Genomic DNA, 19,494 nt, shown 5'->3' with positions numbered 1-19,494 from the left:
ACTTCTTCTCTCCCTCTGCCCCTCCCCCTGCTTACACAGGCTCTTGCACTCATTCTCACTCTCTGGCTTGCTCTCTCTCCCTCACAAATAAATCCTAAAAATGAATGAATGGAATGAATGAATGAATGAGCAAGCAAGCAAGCAAGCTGATGGCCCTGTCTTAGAGTAAAGTGAAGACACCCTAATTTGGTACCGTGGAAGTGGAAAGATGAATGGAAGGTGAGCACTAATGTGAAGCAGAACCGCAGTGACTTGGTCTTCATAGTCCACTGTTACATGATGGGGAGGACTTACTGGCTGATGAGAGAAGAACTAAAAAAGGTGAAGGCCTGATGAAGGATTGATAAAACACAGAGCCTTGGAACCTCAGGCTCAGCCTAACACTTAAGCACTGAGTCTGATGAGATTATTGAGCTGTTTTTGTCCTATATATGTTTTATCCTCCATCTTCTAGCTATCATCCTCGTCCTCTGTTTCTTATCACAGCCAAACTATTTTTTTTAAGATGTTATTTATTTATTCATCAGAGACAGAGAGAGGCACAGACACAGGCAGAGGGAGAAGCAGGCTCCATGCAGGGAGCCTGATGTGGGACTTGATCCCGGTCTCCAGGATCAACACCTGAGTCAAAGGCAGACGCTCGACGGCTGAGCCACCCAGGCGTCCCCACAGCCAAACTATTTTTTAAATAACAGTTTCATTGCTTCGTTGTGATACAATTCACATATGCTAAAACTCAACCTTTGAAAGTGTACAGTTCAGTGGTTTTTGGTATATTCATAGAGTTGTGTAAACATCACCACTGTCTTATTTCAAAACATTTTCATTACTCCCTGAAAGAAATCCCGTACCCGGTAGCAGTCATTTCTCATTCCCACTGCAGCCCCCCACCCACTGCCAACCACTAATCTCCATTCTGTCTCTAAGGATTTTCCTGTTTGGCACCTTTCATATAAGTGGGACCATACAAAATGTAGCCTTCTATGGCTGGCTTCTTTCACTTAGCAAATGTTTTTAAAGTTCATCTACTGTAGCATATATTATTAATTCCACTTTATGGATGAATAATACTCCGTTGTATGGCTGTCCCACATTTTATCTATGGACATTTGTTGTCTCTGCCTTTGGCTACCATGAAGAATGCTTCTATGAACATTCACATGTTCTGATCTGCATGCATATTTTCATTTCTCCTTATATATACACCTATGTGGAATTACTAGATCCTCTGGTAACTGTTAAACTTTTTGATGAAACGCTGGACTCTTTTCCAAAGTGACCACCCCATTTGTACTCCCACAGCGACGTTTCTATAATCACACTCTTCACTTTCTGGTTACTCTTCAGCCTCTCTAGTCTGGCATCAGCGGTTAATATTCCCCCCACTGTTGCCAACAGGGACTTCCATGTTGGTAAACTCAGGGGGCCCTTTTCAGGCTTTATCATATTTGATGATCTGAGAAATCAGTATTGATTTCTCAGTAACATCGCAACATTTTTCTCTTGGCTGCTGGCTGTTTCCTCTTGGTCTCTTTAGCTGGTAGCTCCTTTTGTTCACCTAACTTCTCCATGTTGGAGTTCTTCAGAAATTGGTACTGGGTCTTCTTTCTTTTGTCTTTTCCTTCTATTCCTGTGGCTTTTTTAAAATTGAAATGTTTGAGATAATTGTACATTCACATACAGCTATAAGAAATAATAAAGATTCCTTGTACACTTTGCCAGTGTAACATTTCACAAAACCATAGTGTGATATTATGGTGAGACCCTGATACAATCCATAGACCTTAGATTTTCTGAGTTTTTCTTATATCTCATTTGTGTGTATGTTTGTATTAAGTTCTGTATAACTCGATCGCCTGTATAGGTTTGTGTATCCACCACCACAGTGAAGGATATTGAAGTTCGAAATACACAAGAATCTGTCTTGTCTTTTCAAACCACACTCACCTCCCTCGTATACGCCCACTTCTCTAACCCCTGGTGGCAACCACTAATCTGTCCTGCATTTTTAATATTTTGCCATTTCAAAAAACGTAGTTACATAAATGGAATCCTCTATTTTGGAATTGTAACTTCTAGGGATTAGTTGTATTTACTCACCCACTTCCCGGGAGATTCATCTACATATATGACTAGTTTGTTCGTTTTCATTGCTGAGAAGCATTCCATGGTTTAACCAGCCACCTGAAGGACTCCTGGGCTGATTCTAGGGTTTGGCTCCTGCAAAATGAAGCTGCTAGGAGTGCTTGTGTACACTGTTCTGCTTTCTCTAGGGTATGTGTCCAAGAGTGCTGTGGCTAGCTCATATTCTTCTTGTAGTATATTGAATTTTTAAAGAAATTGTCAAACTGTTTTCCATAGTGGCTTTACCGTTTTATAGTCTTACCAGGGATGTGTAAGTGATCTAGTTTCTCCACATCTTTGCCAGCATTTGGTTTCGCCACTTGTTTTTATTTTAGCTATTCTGATAGGTAGTGATACCTCATTATAGTTTTAATCTGCTTTTCCCTAAGGCATATTTCCTAATATTGAGTATCTTTCATATGTTTACTTGGCAACTTCATAGACTCTTTCGTGAAATATCTGTCCACATCTCTTGCCAATTTCTCAATTTTGGAAAAAATTTTTTAGTGTGGTCTACATAATAGTCCTTTGTTGTAATAGATGGTTTTTAATTTCTCCCAGTATGTACCTTCATTTTGTCTTCCTAACAAAATCTTTTGTAGAGCAAAGGTTTTTAGTTTATCTATTTAAATTGAGATGTAGTTGATGTATAATATCGTTGGTTTTGGATGTACAACCTAGTGATTTGCCAGTTTTAAGCATCAGAAAGTGCATACTGTGTCAGGGTGCCTGGGTGGCTCAGTTGGTTAAGCGTCTGACTTTGGCTCAGGTCGTGATCCTGGGTCCTGGGATCGAGTCCCGCTATTGGGCTCCCTGCTCTGTCGGGAGTCTGCTTCTCCCTCTGACCCTGCTTGTGCTGTCAAATAAATAAAATCTTAAAAGAAATAAAATGCATACTGTGATAACTGTAGTTACCATCTGTCACCATACAAAGTTATCACAATAGTATTAACCATATTCCCTATGCTGTACTTTCCATCCCTGTGACTTATTTTGTAACTGGAAGTTTGTACCTGTTAATCCTCTTCACCTATTCCCCCCACTCCCCTCACCACCTTCCCCCTACTTATTGGCCTGGCAACCATGAATCTGTTGTCTGTATTTTTTTGCTGTTTGTTCATTTGTTTTGTTTTTTAAGTTCCACATAGAAGCGAAATCGTGTGGTATTTGTCTTTCACTTTTCTTATTTCACTTAGCATAATACCCTAGGCCTGTCCTTATTAACAAATGGCAGGATCTCATTCCTTTTTAAAGCTGAATGCTATTCCACTGTGTGTGTGTGTGTGTGTGTGTGTGTGTGTGTACACACACACCCAGAAGTGGAATTACTAGATCATATGGTAATTCTCTTCTTAGTTTTTTGAGGAACCTCATACTATTTTCCACAGTGGCTACCAATTAACCTTCCCACCAACAGTGCATGAGGGTTCCCTTTCTCTACATCCTAGCCAACACTTGTTGTTTCTTATCTTTTTGATACTAGTCATTCTGACTGGTGTGAGTGGATACATAATTGTGGTTTAGATTTGCATTTTCCTGATGACTAGTGTTGCGCTTCTTTTCATATGTCTGTTGACCATCTGTAGGCCTTCTTTGGAAAAATGGTCTAGTTAGGTTCTACACTGCTTTTTAAATTGGATTGTTAGAATTTTTGGTGTTGAGTTCTATGCATTCTTTATATATTTTGGATATTAACCCCTTAATGCATATATCATTTGTGAGTATCTTTTCCCATGCGGTGAGTTGCCTTTTTGTTTTATTGATGGTTTCCTTTGCTGTGCAAAAGCTTTTCAGTTTGGTGTAATCCCAATTGTTTACTTTTGCTTTTGTTTCCTTTGCCTGGGGGACATATCCAGGAAAATATTGTTAAGGATGGTTTATAAGAGTTTACTGCCTGTGTTTTCTTCTAGGAGTTTTATGGTTTCAGATCTTAAAATTAGGTCTTTAATCTATTTTGAGTTTATTTTTGTGTATGATGTAAGAGAATGGTTTCATTCTCTTGCATGTAGCTCCCTGTCCAGTTTTCCCAACACTATTGAATAAATGGTCGTTCTTCCCCATTGTGTTTTCTTGTCTTTGTCATAGATTAATTGACCATGTATGTGTGGGTTTATTTCTGGGCTCTCTGTTCTGTTCCATTAATCTACGTGTCTCTTCTTGTGCCAGTACCATAGTGTTTTGATTACTATAGCTTTGTAGTACAGTTTGAAACTTGGAATTGTAATACCATCAATACCAGAGCTTTTTTGCTCTTTCTTAAGATTGCTTTGGTTATTCAGTCTTTTGTGGTTCCATACAGATCTTAAGATTTTTTTTGTTCTAGTTCTCTGAAAAACACTGTTGGTATTTTGATGGGAATTACACCAATCCATAGATAGTTTTGGATAATATGGGCACTTAAACAATATTCTTCCGAGTCATGGGCATAGTATGTCTTGCCGTTTATTTATGTCACCTTTTATTTCTTTCATCAGTGTCTTAGAGTTTTTAGAGTACAGGTCTTTCACCTCCTTGGTTAAATTTATTCCTAGGTATAATTCTTTTTGATGAAATTGTAAATGGGATCATTCTCTTAATTTCTCTTTCTGCTATGTCATTACTAGTGTATGGAAACACAACAGATTTTTTTTTATTTTGTGTCTTGCAAAAAGTTTTTAGTTTTGATGAGTTTCAATTTATAGATGTTTTTCCTTTTATGGATAATGCTTTTGGTGTCAAATTTAAGAACTCTTTTCCTTGTCCTAGATCCTGAAGAAAGTCTCTTATTTTGTGTTTTCTCAGTTTTATAGTTTTACATTTTACAGATGAGTCTGTGCATCATTTTGAGTTAACTTTTGTATAAGGTATGAGATTTAAATCAGAGGGTTTTTCCTTAATGGTCCGATTGCTCTAGTGTTGTTTGTTGAAGAGGCTCCCATGGCTTTCAAAATATCTTCCGTGTCAGCGACTGCCAGGTTTTATAGCTAATGTTTTTGTCTTTTTTTTTTTTTTTTTGAGTTCAAAATTTGCCAACCTATAGCATATCACCCAGCGCTCATCCTGTGTTTTTGTCTTTTCTACTCCCAATATCGACCTGCCTTTTTGACATCTCTACTTGAATGTCTCTCTGTTTTTAAAAATATTTTATTTATTTATTTATTCATGAGAGGCATGGAGAGAGGCAGAGACACAGGCAGAGGGAGAAGCAGGCTCCATGCAGGGAGCCTGACGTGTGCCTTAATCCCAGAACTCCAGGATCACGCCCTGGGCCCAAAGCAGAGCTCAACCGCTGAGCCACCCGGGCGTGCCAACATGGATGTCTCTGCACGGGCATCTCCAACTCTATAGCATGGAAACTCGAACTCCTCTTCTTTCCAGGCTCTTTGCCCCATCTTCTCCATCTCCGTTATTGAATGTAGTTCTTCTTTATACCCTCCCTTCCCACCTCCAGTCCTCTAATTCTCCTCCTCAGAGAGGTCCCAGATCCAGTTACTTGTCTCTGTTTCTGTTGCTACCACCACCGTTTCTCACGTGGACCACTTCCGAGGCTTCCTGACTGGACTCCTGCTTGTGTTCCTTCTGTCGTGTAAGCTTTTAGCGTGATCTTTTATAAATTTGTGTTTGATTATGTTGTTCTCCTGCTTGAACTCATCCCTGTCTTTCCATTGCTCACAGGTTGGTGCTCTTCCCGTATTCTGTAAGCTGTCTGTGATCTTGCCCTTGGCTTCCCCTCTAACCCTCTTGGACGCTACTTGTCCTGTCAAAGCTGGTGCCCCACTCAATGTCTTTCAGTACCGGCATGTGTTTTCCCTCCTAACCTTTCTTAAGCATGCATTCCTCTGCCTGGAATGTTACTCCCGCCCACACTTCTACCTCCTACAAATCTCGGCTTGTACGTTACTCGTAGAGACACCGTTCCTGACCAGCACATTTTTAAAGAGTCCCCTGGTTATTCCTTCGAGAGCTCTGAGTCCCCTTTCCGTACTTTATTTGTTTAGCCCGTGATCTTAACTAGATGGTACACGTGAAGGACAGGGTCCTGTCGTTTTTCTTCAGTGTATCCTCTCCCTGGTCGGTGTGTAGTATATTTTTGTGCGGTAAATATTCATGAGTCAGTGAATTACAGTAAGTTAGCAAGATGTGGACAGCTTAGGGTAATACGTAATTCCAGGCTTGGTTTATATTTTTCTGAAATTGTGTTTTGGATTTTATTTATTTGAGAGAGAGAGAGAGAGAGAGAGAGAGAGAGAGAGAGAGAGAACACGAACATGCCCAAGTGGGGAGAGGGGCAGAGGGAGAGGCAGACTTGCCACTGAGTCCCAGGACCCTGGGATCATGACCTGAGCTGAAGTCAGACGCTCCCAGCCTCCCCCAGCCTCCCCTACCCAAGGCTTGTTTTTTTGTTTTGTTTTGTTTTTTTTTTTCAAGGCTTGGTATTTTAATGAGCCATCAGTACTTGGCTATCTTTCTTGCTTAGTCCAGGTCAGAGTATAGTAACTTAAAAGAGAATCATAAAGATTATTTATTTTTTATCTCATTAATACATTGTGAGCAGCTATCCATAGGCAACTGAAAATACTTTATTGGTTAACATAATGTGAATTTTTATTTGTGCCCCATTCATCCATGAAGAGAATGTTTCTACTTCTAGATGACCGTGGGTTGTTTCTGTCTGTATTAAGGGAATGTGTTCTGAATAGTCTGGTTTTAAGTGCCAGCATTTTCATTTATTCCTATCTAAAGTCTCTGTTCTTACAACGTATAGTTTATTTCCTTACCTCAAGAATGGGGAGGGTCATGACTGTTTTATGTGGCCTGGGTAAGCCCTCCTTTTTTTTTTTCCCCAATGTGACTATTGTTTTTTTTTTTTTTTTTCAATGTGACTATTGTTAAGAATTTGACTATAATATAAAATTTTTATATTCCTCATCTCTCTTTTTTTTTTTTTTTTTTTAGCATCACTTAATCATGTTCTATGAACACTGATAAATGATTTCTGTTGTTTCCTCATCAATGCAATTTAAGTGATCATCCTAGCTTGTGGATGAGATTAACTGGCAAACATTCTTGCAAGAATTTCCTAGTATAACAAAAATTATACATTGCCTAAAGAGGCTAAGCTTTAGGATAGTGTTTGCTATGCAACTTTGGCAACTGAAGTTATTTATTTGTTTTGGTTGGGGATTTCTTTTTTGTTTTGGTTTTATTTTTATTATTATTATTTTTTTTTATTGGTGTTCAATTTGCCAACATATAGCATAACACTCAGTGCTCATCCCGCCAAGTGCCTCCCTCAGTGCCCATCACCCAGTCACCCCAACCCCCCTCCCACCTCCCTTTCCACTACCCCTTGTTCATTTCCCAGAGTTAGGTGTCTCTCATGTTTTGTCACCCTCGCTGATATTTTCATTCATTTTCTCTTTTCCCTTTATTCCCTTTCACTAATTTTTTATATTCCCCAAATGAATGAGACCGTATAATGTTTGTCCTTTTCCGATTGACTTATTTCACTCAGCATAATACCCTCCAGGTCCCTCCACATCGAAGCAAGTAGTGGGTATCTTGTTTTTCTTAAAGATAACTGTTTTTAAGTAATCTCCACACCCAGTGCCAGGCTCAAACTCCTAACCCCAAGATCGAGAGTCGCACATTTCACCAACTGAGCCAACCAGGCGCCCACAACTGAGGTTTTTTTAAAATTGAAACTATTACCATGCCCATATGTGGTATATTATCTTTAAGTGACCCTTAGATTATTATTATTTTTCCTTTTTTCTAATATTCTTGAATTGTCTCAATATTCAGCAGGAACTATTTGAAGGCAAAGAACAATAAGTATTTGGAGCATATATTGATAGAGTGAATACAACTCAATGTGGAAGTAGAATCAATCTCTCCTTTTATAGGTGTAAATGCTACTAATAGTATGTGTTAAGGAAAAGTTTGCTTTCCTCACTTTTATGTAGGTTCTAGAGCTGTTTCTTGTGTTTAGAGATCCAACAAACATTTGTGTAGTTAAGGCCTTGTAGAAAATTAGTTTCTTTTGGCCCGTGAATACAAAATCTTGCCTTCTTCCCACCTGAAAGACTCTCCATGCCCAGAATGAAGAGTGGGTGCTAAAAAGAAAGGTGGCAGGTAATTTGTAACTTGGGCTGGTCTACACAACTCTTTTTTCCTAAGATAATAGTCTGAGTCCCTGTCTGTATTTAGCATTTCTGAAGTGTAAAGATCAGTAATAGTGTTAACTCATTAACAGATGACTAGAGTTTGAGCAATTTATGGAGAAACCAAAATTCAAATGAAAGCATGGATCTTCTAATTCTGTTAAATCAACAAGTGCTTATTTAAAGCCACTTTATACAAGATACTCTTTGAGCCCATTGGGAGATTCAGATGATTGGAGATGTCTGTGTTTTAGAGATCTAGGAGAATATACAAACAAGTTTGTAAATCTTCTGATTCTCTACCCAAATTTAGTGTTTTGAAGTGTTTTTCTTTCCCTCCTATATTAACTGTGGAAGTTCCCAGAGTTTGGTGCAGTCAGGTTAGGGAGACACTAGCTTAAATTCTCCAGGATGTGGGACTTACTGAATAAATTCCATTACTGAATAATTTTACTATAACTAATAATGATAATGGTCTACAATAGAAGTTTTTAGATTCCTTACTTTTCTGTAATTTGGTTTAGTCAACACAAGGAGGCATTTGGGTAGCCAGAATGCAAAATCTGTATACTAGAATGGTCTTGGCAAGCTTTACTGGAGAAAGATACGGCATTTGGAAAAGTAGGGAGCCAAAAGAATGTCAGGCAAGGGAAAGACATGGGCAGAATTCCAGAGGACAAAAAAGTTTGTAATGGCCTTGGTGTTCAGACTTGTGGTCTTAGCTTATGTATTTTCAAGATTTATCAGTCTGTCTTCTATAATTATTCCCTTGATTTTATTTTAGGCATGATATTTAATATATTTTGAAGGTCAAAATAACATTAAAGGAGAAATGAAATTATTTTGTTTGAGGAAGGGTTAAAAGGTTGAATAATCTTGATCTAAATAACGATTTCCTAAGAGAAATCTGGGAGATTTCCAGAAGTTGTCTGGTTCAGAGAACAGTTCTCAGGATTGGAAAGAGAAATTGAGGAGTCCCAGAGAAGGGACTCTATGATGAGAACCACTTGATCCTCACAAAGAGATGGATGAAAACAATTTAAACCACAAAAATACCATGTCATGTTCATTATTACAGATGGGGCAAAACTGGTGTCATTGGCTAACATAACTGTTAGAGAAATTTTCAGATGAATGTAATACTCCCATTTCCTGGGATATTCAGGAGTAAGTTCCTAGTTTCTGATATCCTTAGATTAAGTATTCTGTCTCTAAGAACTATTTTTTTTTTAATTAAGACAGTTATAAAGCAATGACATTAGAATTGTTTAACTATCCTTAGTCCTGGAACCCTAACCACTATTCTCATTTTTGGATGTTATCTTCTAACCTTGACTTGTATGTATTCCTAAGTGGTGGTACTTTAAATAAAAAGGAACGCTGACATTTAGAGAATTAAATATGATTTCCTTTTCTCTTTTTAAGGTATGTGTTGGGTGGTGGAGCACTATGTATGGAACTTCTCACAAAACAGGTGACTGGTTTTCTTGTGGTACTCCTGTTTTTCAATTTCGGTGGAGTGTTTTGATGATGTTAAATTAGATTCTGAGTGAAAAAGCTCTGATGTAATGCCACCAAAAAATTGTTTTGAAGAGTACCTACTTTTAATAATGAAATGCTATTTAAGGCAAACCAATAAAATGACATTGTACTTGGTGCTTAATCTATGCAAGGATAGGTGTTCTGAGAGCGATGTTTCTATAAGGTTATAATTTGCTCATGTTTGATACTTAGAACATAGATTTTGTTTTTGTTTTTGTTTTACAAGATTTTTAGAAAGTCCAACTTTACTTTTTTCTCTTGTATACAGACTTCTTAACATTGTCTTGCTGTTGTCAAGCTGCTACGTGCCATTTTAAGTTTTCCCAAGTGGGAATCAAGAGTACCACTGTGTTTTTTCTTCTTCCTGTAGGGCTGGAGCAGTGCCTACTCAATAGAATCAGTCATCATGCAGATCAATGCCACCTTAGTGAAAGGCAAAGCCAGAGTGCAGTTTGGAGCAAATAAGGTACCTTTATTAAGAAGATCACATAAATGATAATACATGTTTTCTGTTACCTTATGAGACATCTTCTTGTTCTTCTAGTCTTTGTTATTCTTACTATAGGTAAACATGTCTATAATTTGAAGTCTTGTATGTATATGCTAATGAGTTAAAAATTATATGTACTTTAAAGATTGCCGAAATTGAGATCATGTTATAATAGTTAATTCCCAGTGAGCATTTATATGCTAGGCTCTGATCTAAACTTTTTACTTGTAGGTACTATTTCAGTCCTTTTACTGACAGAAGAGTAGGTAATATTATCGTCCTCATTTTGTGGATGAGGAAACTGAAGCACATGGAGGTTAGATAACGCATGTAGGTAAGGTGGACAGGTGGCAGAATGAGGATTGGAACCAGACGGCCTAGTGTTAGTCTCTACTCTTACCCACAGAGTTCTGTTCTTTATTCACTATGTCAGAAACCTCTTTCCATGTCTAATTGTAGTTGTCTATAAACAGTTAAATGGACCAAGGATAATACTCTTAAGTTAGTATATTTTGCAGAAATATTTGTTGATGGAAATTATCCTGACCTAACATTTCAAAAATTTGGGTGTTCCTAAAGGTCTGTGTGAATTTTGTGTTAAATGCCTATCCAAATAGTTTGAAATCTAAATTATGTATTTATAACTATATTGCACATCAAAGCAGGAGTCCAGTAGACTCTTAATTAATTCACAAAGGAAGAAAAAATTGAAAAGGCTATTATAAAAATCATTTATTTGGGGTAGTCCTATATAGTCAGTCTTACTTGAGTTCTTTTAAGAGATGTTTCTTTACACTGGAACAAAATAAAAATAACATTTTTTTATAAAATCTACAAGTTAATTATTGAATGCTAATGAATTGCTTAACTACATTTAACTAGAAATAATATTACCATTTGGTATACTTCTGGTCTTTTAAATTTCTTCCTGGCATTTATTTTTTTTTTTTATATAGAACTTGATGTGAAATTTCATCATGTTTTTTTTTAATTAGCATGTTTTTCTTGTTAAAATATATAAAAGGCTTAGAAAGAGGATTGTTTTTGAGTAATTGAGAGAACATTTTACCAGTAACTCACTGTGTAAACTTACCTCTTCTGGGTGTCTGTATCTTTACCTTAAAAACAATTGTCTGGATATTTTCAGTCTCTTCCAGTTTTAAAATTCTATAGTACCAATACTCTGTTCAGTGGCACAGTTCTCTTGGAATCACTCAATGTCAGTATTATTTTCAACCCTTATGTTTCCATGATTTATAGGTTTTATACAGAGTGCTAAGTTGGGCAACTAAGCACATTTGCATATTAAAGTATGTCTTACAAGGTGAATTTTTTTAATGAATTGTTATGATAAAACTTCACTCTTTCAGTTTTTTTCTTCTTATTAATAAATATCAGTTAAGAATATGGAAACTTTATATAATTAGGAGTTTTACCTTCAAGGATTTTAAACTACAGGAAGTAGTCTGAATGTTAACTTAAAAATACTGTCAAATCATGTGCTAAATGGTGTTAAAAAATAGGCTACCATTTGTGTGTGTGTGTGTGTGTGTGTGTGAGAGAGAGAGAGAGAGAGGGGGAGGGAGGGAGAGACAAGGATGTATTATGTAGATGTGTCTTTTTTTTTTTCTTTTTTCTTTTTTTGTCTTTTTTTTTTTTTTTTTTTTTTAAGCAGAGACCATCTCTGTAAAGATATTCAAGAAAGTATTATTTCTGAAAAGGGGGTATTGAAATATTGATGGGGTAAGTTAGAGATGGAAGAGAGACTTTAAATCATTTGTGCTCTTTGAATTTTTTTGACATATGACTATTACTTCAAAAATATTTTAAATATTTTTAATGATACTATTAGCTGTTGATTAAAAATAAATGAATGAATTTGTTTCCTGAAAATATTACTAAAATGATACACGTAAGTACTGGAGAAAAAAAAATGCCTCTCAGAACATACGAAATTTGGAGATAGGGTCAAATTGATGTTGCTCAGGATGTGCAGCTTTCTGCAGGCAAGAGTCATTGCACAGCCCTGCCATTAGCTTGCTCTCGTAGGCTCAGCCAGCAGGAGCTGAGAGTAAGCCATGGGGCAGAAGGATGTCGGCCAGGCTGGTTTTCTGGTCAGTTAACATGGGCTACAGGCTGTAACATTAACTCCAGGCTGTAGTAATGAGAAAGCCTTCTAAAGTAGAGTTCTTCTATTATGACTTGGCAAGAATTTGGGGTTTGGATAGGCAAGGTTCATTCACCGCATAGAAGGCATGATAGTTGGGGTAAATAAATAGTCAAATCCTAGAGCACAGCAACTGTTGGAGTAGCTCCTAAACTATTTCTACAATCAGGAAAGGCACCAATAAATCATTCCCTGTTGCCCATAGACTTGAAGAACAAATTAAGCTTGGTCAAATGGACAGTTGTAGAACTCTGTAGCCAATAGTTAGGTACTACATCTTTCCCAAGCATTATTGGGATATGGGGGAAAATAATAAATTCGTAAATTAATTTTTTTATGATTTTATTATTCATGAGAGACACAGAGAGAAAGAGGGGCAGAGACACAGGCAGAGGGAGAAGCAGGCTTCATTCAGAGAGCCTGATGTGGGACTCAATCCCGGGACTCCAGGACCATAGCCTGGGCCGAAGGCAGGCACTAAACTGCCGGCCATCCAGGGATCCCCCATAAATTAATACTTAAAAAACAAGCCCATAGCAGTTAAGGTTAGAAGTCAGTAATGAAAAGATTAATGAAAATCCATATGAATTTGTAAATTAAACACCATTCTAAATCATGCAGCACCGAGGTGGCTCAGTGGTTGAGCGCCTGCCTTCCCGGGGTCCCAGGGTCCTGGGACCTATGTTTCTGCCTCTTTCTGTGTCTCTCATAAATAAATAAATCTTAAAATAAATAAATCATGGTTAAAGAATCTTATGAATATTTAAAAATACTTAGAACTGAACCATAATAGAAATACTAAAGTTCTCCCTCTGTCCCTCTTTCCTTCTCTATCCCTTTATCTATCCTTCCTCCCTCTCTCTCTCTCTCTCTTTCAAACATTCATGAAACTAATCCTGTTCAGTGAAGAAAACTTCAAATTTTCGAAGTGGGAAAAGGATAGATGTCATCCTCTGATCCTCATTAAATTAAAAACTTTAACAAGAAAACAAATGTTCCTTTTGTGGAATTATGAAATTCAGACAGCCCTTAATAGGGGCTTTGAAATGAAAACTGCAGGATAGCTAGAGAACAGCAATAATGAAATTACTGCGTGCTAGGAAGTCAAGGAGAGCTCGGACTGAATACTCCTTGCCCTAAAATCCTTGTATCATTAAAAAAAAATAAAAAATAAATGAGCCAAGCTTCTAACTCAGTGTTAGAAAAGACAATCAGGTAAGCTGAAAGCAGAAGGAAGGAGTTAACAATGATATGTGCAGAGGTCAGTGGAGCAGAAAACAGAAAGGGCCAACTCCCTGGTACCAGAAGCCTCCACAGTGACCTTCTCTAAATTGGACGAAGATCCTGATGTTGACAACTGGGAATGGGCAAGGCTGATGTTCTTTCTTTCTCCTCTTGTAGATGGGCAGTAGGGATAGGAAGCGACTGCTGCTCCATCATTTGCAAGTTCCCATCTATGTGTATTTTTCCTGTATAATGTTTCTCTTGTACCTTTGTCCCTTGGTGAACAGGCTGACTGAATAACACTACTTTTCATTAACTTACAGATAACATTAGGGCACATTTTCTTTGTTTTACAGATGCGGTATGGGAGGGTTTTACTGTTTTTAAAGAGGTCTTAGATGGGGATCCCTGGGTGGCTCAGTGGCTTAGTTCCTGCCCTTGGGAGCCCAGGGCGTGATCCTGGAGTCCCGGGTTGGAGTCCCACATCGGGCTCCCTGCATGGAGGCTGCTTCTCCCTCTGCCTGCCCCCCATCTGTGTCTCTATGAATAAATATATAAAATCTTAAAAAAAAAAAAAAAAAAGTCTTAGAAAGTGAAAAAGGCTACACTGTAGAAAAAGAAAGACCTAAAACATCTATTTGCAGAAATAGAAATAAATAGCTTGTGAACATTTGGAGACACACTCAGCCTCACTCAGTAATGGAAATGCAAATCAAATCCCCCCCCCCTTCCTTCCACCTCTGATATTACAAATAACAAAGGTTTGTAAGAGGGCTCTGGTGAGATGGTATAGAGGCATTCCCACCATTCCCACACGTGGAGCCCATTTATACACTCTTACTTAAGGACAGCTATTTTAGCAACACCTCAAGATTACAAAGGCCTATATATCTTTTGACCCAGCAGTTCTGCTCAAGGACTTTTCCCCAGGACTTTGGAAATATTTGTTCAGGGTTACTCACTATAACACTGTGACAACAAAATACTGAAAACAACCTAAATGTCCACCAATTGGAGATTAATAAGATATTTGACTCTCCATGTAACAGAATAAAAACAGGAGGATTTAATAAAACAGGAGGATTAAGCTTTTTGCACACTGATAGGGAACCAGGTCCAAGATTCAGGGGAGATAAGGGAGTAGAATGGTGTCTGCAGCATACTACCTACCATTTCTTGGGAGGAAAAGCAGGGGATGGTGGGTACTAACAATAAGCTATACATGGCTTTTCTTATATAATCTTAAGGAGATACAAGAAACTAACGGTAATTAACTTGAGTAGGAAAAAGGAGGGTGGATGAGAGGAAGAACCGGATGGTTGCGGGACAGGTAGGAAGGAGAATTTTCACCTAGAATGTTTTATACTTTTTAATTCTTGTGCTGTGTGAATTTATTATTAAGTTCTATGATATAACGGGTGTGTACCACTATGAAGAATGCTCATGATATATTGTAGGTTAAAATGTTGCTCAGTTGTACTGATAGAAACAAAATCAATCCTAAATTTGGCCCTTTAAAAGAGGATCTAAAGAGGCTACCAAAACAGGAGTCCTTTAGTAATGCCTTGGTGCCACTTATGATATTTTTTTAGATTTTTAACTTAAGGTGTCATTGATACACGTAGTCCTCAAAGCTTAGTGTTACCTTATCTAACGGTCATATTTCAGGCTTTTTGTGTGTGTGTGGTGGCTTTTTTGGGGGGTGGGGGGAGGGACGTGGCAGTTATGAGGAAGAGAGATGGGAGTTTTACTCATGTCCAAATAGCATTCTTTGACTTGACTCACCAGTGGAGAGGGGCACTAGAACTATAAAGCCTTATACTTGTCCAGTAAAAGGATTTGTAAAAGTGAACTGTGGAGCTTAAATAGATTTTTATTGTAGTACAACTTTGGTTTTGTTACTCTAAAGTGGTAGAGAATAATGAAATTGAGAAATGAGGGTTTGAAGTGAAAGTTATTTTTGAAATGGAAATATTTCGTTTCCTGTGTTCTTTTAAGCATAGTAGTAATACATCCAATAAATTATTTGTAATGATCTTCATCTACTTACAGTTTTTATTTAAAATGTGTAATTCTCTTTCAGAATCAATATAATCTAGCAAGAGCCCAACAATCCTATAATTCCATTGTACAGATACATGAGAAAAATGGTACGTTTAATTCAATAAGTATTTATTACCATTTATGAAGTTTTCTATGAGGTACTTCCTACTGATAACTTTTCCTGTTTTTGTTTTTGCCTTAAGTTCTTAAAGTACTGTTACCACAATGAAAAAATTTAACTTTTGAGGATGCACACACTGCTTCATTAAAAAAATCTTTGTATCCTAAATACTTGGCCTGAGAACCTGAGTCAGTCAAGATTTTTTAGTAGATTAATGAACAAATCACTTTACTTGCTTGAAATGTCTGGTATTTGGATAGGAATTGGGTTCAAGGCAATTGTGCAGGTGGAGTTCTTGTTCTTGATACTGAGTAAATGCAATCAGGATCCTGAACCAGCTGTTTCTGAAACATCTTCAGACTACCTAGTGCTTTTTGACAGTCATACACATTTATCTATTCAAGTAAAAACAGACATATAGACATAGAAGAGTATTTGAGTTGGAAATTTAAAAAACTTAAAATATCTTTCATGAAGTTTATTATACCTTAAATTTTGCTGGTATTCACAATGCATGTTTTGAGTTTTTGTCTCTAACAGGTAGATTTGGAATTAGAAGACTGATTTTTCAAGTATCATTTGTGTTACTCACTAGCTGTGTGTCTCTGAGCAAGTCCCATTTCCTCATCTCTAAAAAGGTGCTATCTGTCTTGCCAGACTTGTGAGGAAAAAGAATAGTGTATACGCATGGCACTTTGTAACTAAGTGCTGATAACAAGATATTCATTATAGCCATGGTAGTGAAACTGATGCTTTGTTGTGCAGAGCAAGTTAATAGGAAGTTTTCTTTAAGGAGAGTATTTACAGCAAAATGTTCTTTACTAGAAATGTGGTAGCTTGTGACTTAATACTTGTGCTTTGTGCACACTTTTATTTTAATTTCAAAGCAAATTCACCACTTTTTTCAGTGACTATTTCTGAAAGTAATATTTGAAACAGTTCAAGTTTCTAAAGGAAATGATAAAACTTGAGGGCAAGGCTGGGTTTTCATAATAATTCATAGCACGCTAAATTAAATCCACAGGTACTTGTATATGACTTCATAACCATGTGGATGCTCTACATATCTTGGTATATTCATACTGTTCCAATGGCCATTTCGTGCGAAGCAATACTTAGTTTCGTTAGCCTTTCTATAGAGAGCTTAGATTTTTGTTGTCTGGGAAACAGTCACATTTTTTCTTTTACTTATTTTTTGTTGAAGCAAACATTGTAGTCATCATTCCAAAATGTTTATGTAAATGTATTTTAGAAAGTGGGTGTGTATAAGCTTAGCTTTGGTAAAAGAGCATTTGATTCAGAATCAGGAAAGGTTCCAGGTTGGTTTGTGCTGCCAACTCTGATCCTAGGCATAGTCACTGCACTTGCTGAGATGACTTCCTCACTGGTGAAATGGTATCGTTGTATTAATGACAGTCCAGGTTCTTATTATTTTAAAATGCCAGCATTTTGTTTGGGGGATAGTTATTTTCAGTTAGGTTTACTTTTATGCAGTTGAAATGGAAGAGCAAACCTAGCTTGTAGTCCGTTGTTCCATGCTATCACCTTTAGCTAGATATTCAATTAGTGTAGAAATTTTATGTTGAAAACTCAAGTACAATTTATTCATGGAAAATAACTTTGTTGTGCACATATCAAAATGCTGTTATCAACCCGAATGTAAGTTTAATTTTTACAATAGGTTTAAACAAGAAAAATATGAGTAGAGGAAGTAGCCAAACTTAAACGAAATGCCATTACTCTTACTGACTCAAGAAGGTCTTTTAACATTTTTTCCATTGTGTTTCAGGCTGGTATACCCCTCCAAAGGAAGATGGCTAAATATGTTGACTGTCGTACCTTTGAACCAATGTTGCTTTAAAGAAAATCTTTCCAACATCCAGACACAAGCTTTGAGTGCCCTTATAACAGCAGTACCGAAGACATTAGCTAATAGATATTTTAGTGGATAATCTGTTGACTGACATCCAGTATGAGTTACAGCCTTTTCATTTTGCTCATTTTAGGTATCTTGGACTGAGTAGTGGGGCATTTACTCATACTGGCCACTCATCTCTTTTTCATGAAAAATCTGTTAAGCAGACAAGTCAGCATCAGGTTATAGAAGTTGCGACTATAGGGTAACTTTCCCATATTGAGCTCATGTGTTATAAGGACTTGCAATATACTGTTCCATTTAGAGCCAATAAAAGTTTGATATTTTAATATTGGTTTAGAAAATTTAAGGTCTTCTAAATCACACTAGCTTTTTCAAATAAAAACCATTTTTTGATATTGCCAAAATAATGACAGGAAACCTCCTCATTAAACTGTTAAACTTTTTTATGGCTAGGTGAAAATATGAATTGTTTCCCAAAAATATGCTGAGTTGTATTGTACCTTTTAGGCAAAGCAAAGCAAGGCTGTGTAAATTAAAGCTTTGTGAGTAGTACTTTCCACTGGGGCATCAGTCTTGCTGGGCTGAATCCGCTTCTTTGTTGGTTCAGTATTTCTTATGAAGAACTGCAGTATAGAGCTTGAAGTTATTTAAAATACTAAATCATTTTACTTTGTGTTTCCATTTTATTAACGGGATGTTGCAATCCTTTTTAAACTAATAAACTTGTAAAGTGATTGGCACAAAGAGAATCCTTGAGCAAAAAGTTGCACAGCGAAGCACAAAAAGATATCTAATTTGGAGACTCTTAAAATTTTTGCTATAGTCATAACGATGGCTTTTACATTGAAAGACTAATAGGAATCCTGCCATGTTCATTCTTTTATAAAACGTGACTCAAATCAGCGTACCTCCATTTTATTGCCTTACTTGAATCAGTCTGGTTTAGGTTGGTGATAGATTTTTTTTTTTTTATCTACCCAAGTTTGACTTAAAAGCAAATTCTAGTTATTAAGCACTTTTAAAATGAAATCCAGAAGCACATTTTTCTGCACAAACATGTTACAAAATTCAAAAATGTTTCTTACACATTTGCTCTAAGTTTCGATTCTTAACTTTGTAGACCACATCAGAGAAACTTGGCACTTCTGCGTTACTGTGTGTGTGTGACTTGTTTTTGCTCTATTTTGGTTAAGAGAGAACAGTAGAAAAATATTTTCTGGCATTTTTGTGTACTTGGGTTACATTTGTATAAAGTTCTGATCGCCAGTTGCTGAGATAATAAGTAACCAGCCAGGATTCTTTAAAAGCATTAAAGTTCCTTAAACCTAAGGCTAAATCTTGAATACATTATTGAATTCTTTAATATCCTGATGGCTAGCAGATCGACAGCTGCACACTTGGCATGCTTTGTTTTTTGGGGGTTTTATTTTTCATTGCAGATTTATTTGGCAATGTACAGTAAATTTTGTAAACTTGCATCAAGTTTATGAATAAAAAACCATTTAAAAAATAACTTTGTTACTTTTCCCTTGTAAGAGATAATAGAGCTTACAAACACCTGAAGCCAAGAGTGAGGGTTTTTTTTTGAAGTAGGATTTATATATGGTGGGATGGGGTGAGGAAGAGGGTTGAGAGGAACAGAGGCAGATTGATTTAACAAGAGGAACCTAGGGAACCCAGAAATGGTGTACATGGACTTGGTTATACTCCGGTTTTCCTCAACCTTCTCCCTCTCCCGCTCTTTCCTTAATATAAATCCAA

The 19,494-nt window shown here is 36.9% G+C and overlaps 1 protein-coding gene across 3 annotated transcripts in view; it reads left to right on the top strand.

Annotated features, from left to right (window-relative positions):
* The window catches only part of UBE2Q2 (ubiquitin conjugating enzyme E2 Q2), a 58,588-nt gene extending 39,342 nt beyond the window's left edge, over window positions 1–19,246 (top strand). For all 3 annotated transcript variants that reach the window (XR_012022998.1, XM_072809849.1, XM_072809848.1), the window contains 4 exons: window positions 9,693–9,741; window positions 10,180–10,275; window positions 15,774–15,840; window positions 17,644–19,246. Coding sequence is in view for 2 of the 3 variants with exons in the window: in XM_072809849.1 (XP_072665950.1) it covers window positions 9,693–9,741; window positions 10,180–10,275; window positions 15,774–15,840; window positions 17,644–17,675 (244 nt within the window). In the remaining variant the exon portion in view is untranslated. The remainder of the gene's footprint in view (window positions 1–9,692; window positions 9,742–10,179; window positions 10,276–15,773; window positions 15,841–17,643) is intronic.
* Window positions 19,247–19,494: the final 248 nt, after the last annotated feature.

The sequence above is a fragment of the Canis lupus genome, chromosome 32 (assembly GCF_048164855.1).
Source record: "Canis lupus baileyi chromosome 32, mCanLup2.hap1, whole genome shotgun sequence".
NCBI lineage: Eukaryota > Metazoa > Chordata > Mammalia > Carnivora > Canidae > Canis > Canis lupus.
Note: the sequence above shows the minus strand (reverse complement) of the source record. Positions and strands in the feature narration are given on the sequence as shown.